Here is a 10,108-nt window from a genome sequence, read left to right as displayed (position 1 = left end):
TTTTTTTTTCTTTTTTCTTTTTTTTTTTTTTTTCCTCTCTTCTCTTCCTCTCCCACGTTTTTTCTTCGATAACAGTCCGACCGACCGCGATAAACTATAATTAAAAAGATGTTGTCCGCCTTTGAGTCGAGGCCTAATTAAAAGGTAGCTCGGTTTACCGGCTTTGTGCGTTTCGACTTTTTCGTTTTTATTTATTCCGAATCGAAGATTAGGGAGGAAGTCGGGGCGGAAAAGAGTAGAGGAGGTTGCGATCACAAAGTTCCAACTAACTCGCCTTCCCTTTCCTCCATCTTTCCAGTGTTCGGTTATACAAGGCTTGGCGTGAAACGAATGTCATTTTACAGAGAGCACGGAGGAGTCTCAACCCCTCGCTATCGTTGTCATCGGGTTCACGAAACTAACTTTGCCCACGTCACCGCTTTCTCGTTGTCGGAACAACGCGCACACATCCCGCTTGATACCCGATGCTGCTTAGACATTCGCTACTCAAATATTCCTAGGATCCCTGGTTTGTGTGTTTGGTTTGTGTGTGCGAGTATTCACATGGACGAGCCCGAGGACGCCGCTAATACACGCGTTTATGTGCCTACACACGGCCGAGTACGAGCTTAAGCCGCATTCTCACCGCGCATCGGTGTAAATTTCACTCATAAGTAAAAAATTTACCATCGATCGGTTGAGCATCGGTTGCCGATTTTATCAGATAATTAATAAAACCGCCCCAATATTGATAGGATTCGAGTATATTAATTTAATAATCGTTTAATTATCCCGCATCGCATACACGATATTATTAATTAATTATAGACCGTATGGTAATAATGTTTTAACCGCGTATGTAATATTTTCAATATTAACGTTCAATCGTGTTTTCGTATATATTCGTATTCCTATTTCCTTCGCCACTTTAAATATCCATTTTTCATCGAACGTCTCTTTAAAAATCAAATCGAATTCAAACAATATCAAATCGAATAACTCGACTCTTATGAACGCAAGATCGAACTCAAGTTTCGAACAATTTCATCGATGGTAAAGTTCCCCCATCAGACCCTCTCTATAAAATAAAATTTATTTGTTCTTTCTTTCGTTCTTGTCGTTATTTTTATCTCATTGCCACGATACTAATCACGAGACGAGAATCGAATCGAAATACCGTCGCGATACCGTCGAAGAAGAGCGATGGTCCGTTCGATTTGGCGCGTGCTAATGGCCTCCTTGCGGTCGAAGGGAAGTTTTAGCGTGAACACGGCATTAGTGCGCGGAGACTCGTATCGGATCTCGTACAGAAGGCACACAGATGGGAACGCGCACGCCGATACATCGGCATAACGCATTCTCCTGACTGCCAACCACCTCCTGCGGGTACAGAGAGCTTTTTAGCAAACTGTCAAACTCTGCCGAACCACGAATTACTCATTCCAGCACGTATCCGGATGTAGTCCCGCAGTGCGCGCACTATTCTGGATCAAAGACCTGGGGATATACCCGGGGACGAAAATTTGGAAATATCGATCTTGGTCAGCGACACGTTCGAGAATTGCCGAACCGCGCGGATGAACGAGTGAATGGAGAAGATTGATTGACCGATAGATGAGACTGGGTTAGAATACCGATCGCGGGCCAATTTGCGTCCCAACTCGTGTTGGAATACGTTTGATTACTTAGTCTTTGGGATGGCGATTGGGAACTTGTGTCTTTTCTTTCAAAAAAATTTTTCTTAAAAACAGAATTTAATGATTATCTAATCGCGATATAATATATTTTATATCATTAATATAATCTAGTTAATTGAAATTGCCTATAGCGAAAGAAATTGATCACACAATAATATAAATTTAAAAAAAATAAAAAAAAAATAAATTAAAAATAAAGAAAAAAGAAACAAAACTAAAGAAAAAATATTAAATCTAATTGCAGATAGTGATAAAGAACGAAGAATTAGATCTCATTTTATTTTCAAACAACTTGCTTTCATACTCAGTAAAGAAACTATTGCTAAATACATATATCCATAATCATGCAGAAATGTCATATATTGTCGTGAAACGTACTTACCATTCTGGACGTATGTTTCTGGATGATTCCAAAATGTTGCTATTCCAACGATTTTGAAACTATGATAACTCTGACATTTCCATTTACACAAAATGGAAAACAGTGCATATAAGATACACACACACACACACACACACACACACATATATATATATATAGATCATATGAAATAAATTATTGTTTTCGAGAAACTTCATCCAGAAATTCTTAATAAATCGTAATAGCAGATGTATTTATCGTATCACTTTTCGTTGTATGTTGTACATTTATATGTACAAAGAAGAAGAGAAATTGAATATATTCGATAATATATTAACAAGAAACTATGATAAATTTTAAAAAGAGAATTCCTCACACACTTTATTTAATACTATCATATATTTTGCTTGAAATAAACACTGCACACGCGTAAAATAATGAAATAATAGAGAGCAATCTTGTATAATGAAGTATATCACAAAAATTATTATAGAACGATAAATAACTATTTTTCGGCGCCATTATTCCGTTAGACAAAAATTGCGATAGTGGCGACACTCTACGATGAACCACGAAAACTTAATCGATATTAACAAATTATAAATTAATAATCGATAATTAAATAATCGATATTATAAATTATTATATTATATCAGATTATAAAATTAATAAAATATTTGCAGAATATTAAAAATTTTAACATTTATTTCATATTTAAACATTTCATTTTTAAATATGAAGTCTGAAATTTTGCTATCGATACATCCATCTTGCATGATATTATTCGCTGAGCTAATTTATTAAATGAAAAAAGTTCACAGATTAAATCACAGACTAGATAATAATAATCTCAAATAATTGATTATTCTACAGATTTTTATTATTTTAAAATGTGTTTATTTAATTTGCTATATTTATAATTCCCACCAGAATAAACGTTCAAATTCCCATCCAATGAATGCAGATTCTGCATTCTGTTGGTAATGATGCGAGTGACACAAAAATGAAAATAGAATGAAAAAAAGAACCTCAAGAATTTATACAAAAATACATTGCATAATTGGTCTATTCTCTCTTATTATCTATTCTATATTTCAAATTGTAAAACAAAAAAAAACATTTTATATTATGTGTATCGTTTATGAACATATTAATCTTATCTTTTGCGCGATCGGTATTTCAGATTCTTTTCTTTCAGAACTTTTCATTGTTTGTAGAACACAGATGAAAAAAAATTTTATAAGATTTAAGATTTATATTGTATTATAAAATTATACATTTCATTTATGATTAATACTGCTTAAATATCATGTCGATAAAGTAGATATAATAAATCAAATGTTTAATACTAGTATTATTGTTATAATAATATTTATATATTATATATTATATATAAATTACTTTAAATTCTGTTTTCTAATTGCATAAATGAAATAAATGCTATTTTATATATATTTTAGTACATTTTATTAATAAATTATATACATATTTATTATATATATATATATATTTAAATCCTATTTATCTTATCCTTGAGTAAAAAAATAATAATTTTTATTGGAAAAAAAAATAATTGCTAATAATATAATATATAATAATATGTCAATAATATGAATATTGCAAACTCGATATTAACTTTTTTATATTATTATATTTTTTTATAAGTTGTTAATTATTTTTCGAACATTCTTAAAGGATCGCTTTCAGAGAAACATGTACAAAACATATATAAAAATATTAAAACTTATTTATTACATTATAAATATTTATATTATTCATATTGAGACCGTTTTGTCTTTATTACAGTATTGCACTTTGTTTTCGCACTTGTTTTATCTAATACAAATTTAACTTGCTTATAATTTAATAAATAACTATTATATATATTAATTTTTACTTTTCTTTTTTTTTTTTTTTTTTTACATTTAGAATCAAATTCTTAAAAGTGTCTTACAAATATTAATATATTGTGTATAAAGAATTTCATATATTCATATATTCAAGAATTTTATATATTATATAGGAATGAAATTAAAAAAAGAACTAATGTTTTATTTTTAATTAATATAAAATAGTGATAATATAAAATTTTGACAAATAATATTCTGAAAAATAATAATATTATAATATTAGTTATTTCATATACTTATTATATTATGTAATTGTAACATATAAAATGCGAATATTATATTTATTCAAAATTATGTCATATAATTTCTAAAATTTTTTATTTTCTTATTTAAGATATCATTTATAATGTTTTTAAGAAATAAAATTTCTAGGAACATTTGATTGTACAACTTTAGTAAAATTCATTTTAACATTGAGTATAGATCCGATAAGGAGGTACCTCGCTTCTCATGATATGACCTCTACTCTTTTATATATGAAGATGAAAGCTTTAATCAGTAATACATTGTCAACTTTGCTGAAATCGCAGAATTTTGTTTTATGTATAATTAACTTTGTGAACGATATTAATTTATATTTTCAAATTATTAAATTGAAGCATTATCTGATTATTATTTGTTCAATTGTGAAAGATGCAGATATTTTAAAACGTACATCTATATGTTGAATATTCTTCTATATATATACATTTATAAAAATTTAAAGTCATTTTGTTTTGATGTATGATTCAAATAAACTTAACACGTCACGAATAAATTTAAAGAAATTTTTATTCTTAAATAATCATGTTTACAAATAATAAAATTGTTCATGCATCAATTTTAGAAATAATTAAATTACATCTTCTCTCTTTTATATATGGATTGTATTTAATAGTGAAAAGATTTCTTAAATGGATCTGGGATCCTAAAAAGTTTTTTATGATGCAACAGCGAGATAAACCCCCACCTTGTTTGATAGATAATAACTTAGGAATTCATTCTTATATAAAAATCAAGGTACGTATATAAAATAATTCAATAATATAATGCAATTTCAAATTTAAAAGTGTTTAAAAAATATACAATAATCATTAATTTCTAATAATTTTTAGGAATCTATTAATAAAATATAATCTGATATACACATTAAATTTCGATTGATTATAAAATCTTTTTAATAAATATATTAATAAAATATAATCTAATACATTAGATTTCGATTATGATATCTTTTTAATAAATATTGAAAAAAATTATATTAATTTTTTTTTAAATTTGAAGAAAAATTCAATTTGTATCGTTTTTATTGTCATTTAATATCACTAATGTTTTATTATTCACATTTATTGATATAAATTTAAAATTCACTCGAAAAATATTAAAAGAAAAAATTAAAAAATTACAAATAACAAAACTTTAAATGAAATAAATTTTTAATTTAATAATATTTAAAATATTATTATATAATCAACAAAACGATAAAATAATAAAATAATAGAAAAAGAATTTTTTATAATTTAAAAAATTTTATATTTTTTGTATAGAATGTAAAATTTCATTATGTAGAAGCTGGAAATAAAAATGAATCACTTATATTACTTTTACATGGATTTCCTGATTGTTGGTTATCTTGGAGAAAACAAATACCATGTCTTGCTAAATATTATAGGTATAATTTATATTTTTCTATTATATTTTTTCTATTATATCTTTTTTATAATTTTAATAAAATTATAAAATTATTTTTGTATAAATTTTTTTTTTTTTTATTTATTCAGAGTAATTGCAATAGATTTAAAAGGATTTGGAGATAGTGATAAACCAGCAGCTAAAAGTTGTTATAAAATTCAAGTCTTAATTGAAGAATTAAAACAAATTATTTTAACTTTTGGAGTAAAACAGTGTAGCATAATTGGCCATGATTTAGGAGGACTTTTAGGATGGTATATAGTAGCCTTATATGGAGATATGATTGATAAATTTGTTGCAGTTTCATGTCCACATCCTAATTTCTATTGGAACAGAAGATTAGGAGATTCTATCTTTGATTTGAAGTAAATCTATTAAATGTTTAAACTTTTTAGAAAATAATATATATATGATAAATATATTTATTTATTTATATTATTTATATTATTATTTAGATGGATACATTTTAGTAGATTACCATTTTTTCCTGAGATTGATGCTCTTAAAGAAGATTTATCAATTATAAATGATGCATTTCAACATCTTCAATTAAATAATACAAATACTGAGAAAGATTATGTAGAAGCATACAAATATGCATTTAGTAGAAAAGGTAAATAAACATTAAAAGTTTGACAATAATCTATTATATATATATATAAAATTTAGTATAATATTTATACATAAAAGATAAGATTAAAATAATTAATTACAGAGGATTGGACTGGAGCTATTAATTATTACAGAAATCTTCCTTTTATAAAGCTTAATATAGATTCTTGTGATCAAATTTCTACTCAAACTTTACTTATAATTGGAAATATAGATCCAATTGTAACAATAGAAAATATTGTACAAAGTTCTGAATATATTGAAAAATGTAATGTAAAAGTAATATCAGGAGCTCAACATTTTCCACATCAACAAAAGCCAGATATAGTAAATGAAGCAATTTTAAAATTTTTTATGGGTAAGCAATTTAATAAATATTTATATATACTTCATTATATAACAACTAGATGTATTTTAGGAACAACAAATCATATAGAAAAAACATCATCTAAGAATATTATGTCTTCATGGCTTGAACCTTTTAATAAAACTGTCAAGTATGGTAATCATATGTTTGATGCTGTCCATAAAAAAACTAATGATGTAGTTAGTGTTTTACCAAGTAAAATACTTTATTTAGGTCAAACTACAAATTAAATTATATTTTTTTTATTTTCATCAAAATATAAAACCCACTAAAATTTCAGATTTTTTCTTCCTTTTTATTTATGCTTTTCAAAAAGATAATATTTAATTATTTTTCATTAAAACAAATCTAATCTTGAAAAGAAAAATTTAATTAATAAAATATTTATGTAATTTGACTACAATATTCTAATAAACGAATTTTATTTTAATAAAAGACTTTATCTTTTTTGTACTAAATGCATTAATTTTGAATGTAAAAAATGTAAATGTAAAAAAGACTGACTTATTATTAGTTATGTCTCATATAAATATCTAATATTATTTTTACATATTTATACAATTTATAAACAAAAATTTAAAAAAAAATTTACTATTTTTTTAATAAATAAATTATTTTTAATAATAAATAAATATATATTGTTTATTATATATAACATATTATATACAAAAATATATAAATTTTAAAAATAGTATTAAATAGAATAAGGATCTCTCTTTCTATAAAATAAAGCAAATATCATATTATAAAATTTACAATTTGTAAAAGTTAATATAAAAAAATAAAACATATATATTTACATTCATACAATTTTTTAGTTTTTATTATTTTAATAAAAATTTTGTTAATAATATTTATTATATTAATGTACAATATTATATATTTATATTTATTGAATTAATGCAAGAATGTAAAAATAAATTAAATAATAAGTTATATAAAAATATATATTTATTATAATTATAAACATATTATTTTTCAAATATTAAATTTGTTGTTATTTAAGATATAATCTTTTAAATTTACTATTATATTAAGCAATTACTATTATTATATTAAAATTACTATTATATTAAGTAATTACTATTATATTAAGCAATTAAATGATTTCAATATTTTATATACATATGTATATCAAAAAATTTTTATTTTATATATATCAATTACACAGGATTTGTTTCGTTATTCTATTGTTTTTCTTATAAGTTGTAAATAAATATTATTTTATTGCATTTTTTCCACTTCGTTTTCTATAAAGATCGATAATCATATTAAGTTATTTCAAAAAATAGAGTAATAAGATAATAATTAAAATCATATTATTTTGTACTAACTTTCCAAAATTTTCACTATCTTCAATAGTTTCTGGTAATTCACAGTTCATTGTTTCTGGTAAAAAGAAACATAAAAAAGCACCAAATAATAGTCCACTTCCAAATATTAATGGTGGTAACCAAGATTTAATTTTTCCCTGAAAATATGTAATTCGCAATATAAGATTATTACATTATACACATAAATTATAAATTATAAATATGTAAATATAAATGTATTAGACGAAAAAATATGACCATTGTAGCGATATATGGTGCAATCATGCTTCCAGTCCTTGCACAAACACTTCCTAGACCAATACCAATATTTCTGATTACAGTTGGAAATACTTCACTACTATATAGGTATACAGTTGGAAAACTGAGTGACATTCCCGCAAGACCTAATATAGTTAAAATTATCGTAAAACGTGAATTTGACATTACAATTAACAAAAGCAAACTTGCAGCAGATAGAAGATTTGCACTTATTAAAATTTTTAAACGTGATACACGTGATATTAGAAATAAAACTAATATAGTTCCAGGTAATTCAATAGCAGCTGAAAATACATTAAATTTTAAATACATATTCTCTCTTTTTTAAATAAAAATGCATATTATATAAATTTACCTGATACAGCAACATTTATAAAAATATTACCATCAATATAACCCATATATTGTGTTAATCCAAAGAAACAACTACCACATATAAACCAATTAATACATATAAAAATAGTTTTTAATCTTAAATTTGGAGTTCTAAATAAATGTGTAATATTATATTTTTCTACATTTTGTTTATGGTAAATTCCTATATTACATTCATATGTTTCAATTGCTGTTTTAACATTCTCTATTGGTATTTTATTTCTACCAGCTGCTTTAATTAAAATTTGTTCTGCTTTTGATAACTTCCCAACAGCAAATAACCATCTTGGTGATTCGGGTATAATCCTACAATGTAAAAAAAATCTATCTAAAATTTATTTCAGTTTGATTAAAAATAAATATATTAAAAAAGTTTATAACTTAATAATTTGACTATATAAATGGTATCACATACCAATAATATGATAATAAAAAAAGTGATGGTATAGAAACTGCCATTTGAAAACCATCCCATGTACGTGTTAAATATGAAATTAAAGGATTCATTAAATGACCTAATAAAAATGGTACATGAAAGAGAACTGACATAATGGAACGCCATTCTATTCCTACAATCTCCATAACTGTAATTTATTAAATAAATTTATATATTATTTTCTATTATTTATTTAATTTATGAATTACTTACGTAAAACAAAACTGACAAGCATAGTACCACCTGTAGCTATAGCAGAAATGAATTTAAATATCACAAATAATTCAAACCATGGAATAAATGCACTTATAAATCCTGTTAATGATTGTAATCCTATAGCAATCATCAAAGGTTTTTTTCTACCTATTCTGAAAATAAAAAATATAAAGATACAATTAATTGATTTTTTCAATTATATATATATCATAAATTTTTTTTTTGTTCATTTCATTATAATAATATTTAACATACCGATCAGCCATTATACTAAAAACTAAATTACCAATAAGTACTCCAAACATTATACAAGACTGTACAACATTTGTCAATTGTTCTCTATCACAAACTAAATCCCACTAAAAATTTATAATATAAGTAATAATTCATTCATTTGAAATATAATAATGAATTAAACTAAATTTACTTGAGTTATAATGCTTTCTTTAAATATACGCTTGTCATATTTAAAAATTGTACATTTTTCCATAGTACCATTTCCTATATCTACATAACATTTCATTATTGTAGATTCATTGGTTTTTGATATTGGTGCAGCACATGAAAAATTAGTCGGAGGTGCAAGAAATATAATAGAAAGTTGATGCCAAGCAACTGGAAATTTTACAAGAGACAATGCCACAGCAATAACAATATGCCATGGACCCATCACACCCATTGCATTTTGTATTATATCTAGTGATGCATGTTCTGAAAAAAATTATTTTTAATTAAGTATTTATACATAACAATTATCTTATACATATATATTAACTTAATAAGAATAATATTAAAAAATATTATAATAAAAATAATTAAATTGAATATATTCATTTATAATTTAATTCATTTATAATAATATATATCATTTATAATTTAGCGCCAATGATTA

The 10,108-nt window shown here is 24.2% G+C and overlaps 3 protein-coding genes across 3 annotated transcripts in view; 1 reads left to right on the top strand and 2 right to left on the bottom strand.

Moving 5' to 3' along the window:
* The window catches only part of LOC102678805 (zeta-sarcoglycan), a 233,010-nt gene extending 230,842 nt beyond the window's left edge, over window positions 1-2,168 (bottom strand). Inside the window, exon 1 of the mRNA XM_006615117.2 lies at window positions 2,059-2,168. The gene's annotated coding sequence lies outside the window, so the exon portion shown is untranslated. The remainder of the gene's footprint in view (window positions 1-2,058) is intronic.
* Window positions 2,169-4,621: 2,453 nt separating this feature from the next.
* On the top strand, window positions 4,622-6,894 carry LOC102678396 (epoxide hydrolase 4-like). The gene is made up of 6 exons (XM_031510209.1): window positions 4,622-4,946; window positions 5,474-5,598; window positions 5,708-5,983; window positions 6,074-6,231; window positions 6,334-6,588; window positions 6,649-6,894. The coding sequence occupies exons 1-6, from the start codon at window positions 4,734-4,736 to the stop codon at window positions 6,825-6,827; spliced, it is 1,206 nt and encodes a 401-aa protein (XP_031366069.1). The 5' UTR covers window positions 4,622-4,733; the 3' UTR covers window positions 6,828-6,894.
* Window positions 6,895-7,801: 907 nt separating this feature from the next.
* The window catches only part of LOC102678250 (WD repeat and HMG-box DNA-binding protein 1-like), a 9,416-nt gene continuing 7,109 nt past the window's right edge, over window positions 7,802-10,108 (bottom strand). The window contains exons 15-22 of the mRNA XM_006615112.2: window positions 9,644-9,927; window positions 9,472-9,575; window positions 9,214-9,368; window positions 8,980-9,148; window positions 8,545-8,870; window positions 8,169-8,473; window positions 7,932-8,068; window positions 7,802-7,847 (exon numbers count right to left, since the gene is read on the bottom strand). Of these exons, the coding sequence (XP_006615175.1) occupies window positions 7,817-7,847; window positions 7,932-8,068; window positions 8,169-8,473; window positions 8,545-8,870; window positions 8,980-9,148; window positions 9,214-9,368; window positions 9,472-9,575; window positions 9,644-9,927 (1,511 nt within the window). The 3' untranslated portion in view covers window positions 7,802-7,816. The remainder of the gene's footprint in view (window positions 7,848-7,931; window positions 8,069-8,168; window positions 8,474-8,544; window positions 8,871-8,979; window positions 9,149-9,213; window positions 9,369-9,471; window positions 9,576-9,643; window positions 9,928-10,108) is intronic.

This window comes from Apis dorsata, unplaced genomic scaffold, assembly GCF_000469605.1.
Source record: "Apis dorsata unplaced genomic scaffold, Apis dorsata 1.3 scaffold_217, whole genome shotgun sequence".
Lineage (NCBI taxonomy): Eukaryota > Metazoa > Arthropoda > Insecta > Hymenoptera > Apidae > Apis > Apis dorsata.
The sequence above is the reverse complement of the archived record's forward strand: the minus strand, read 5'-3'. Positions and strand labels throughout refer to the sequence as shown.

Bases quoted from the DNA above. Each gene is read 5' to 3' on its own strand.
- LOC102678396 (XM_031510209.1), top strand. From the start codon at position 4,734: ATGTTTACAAATAATAAAATTGTTCATGCATCAATTTTAGAAATAATT. The intron at 5,984-6,073 runs GTAAATCTATTA...ATTATTATTTAG, and splicing joins GATTCTATCTTTGATTTGAA to ATGGATACATTTTAGTAGAT. The intron at 6,232-6,333 runs GTAAATAAACAT...AATTAATTACAG, and splicing joins ATATGCATTTAGTAGAAAAG to AGGATTGGACTGGAGCTATT.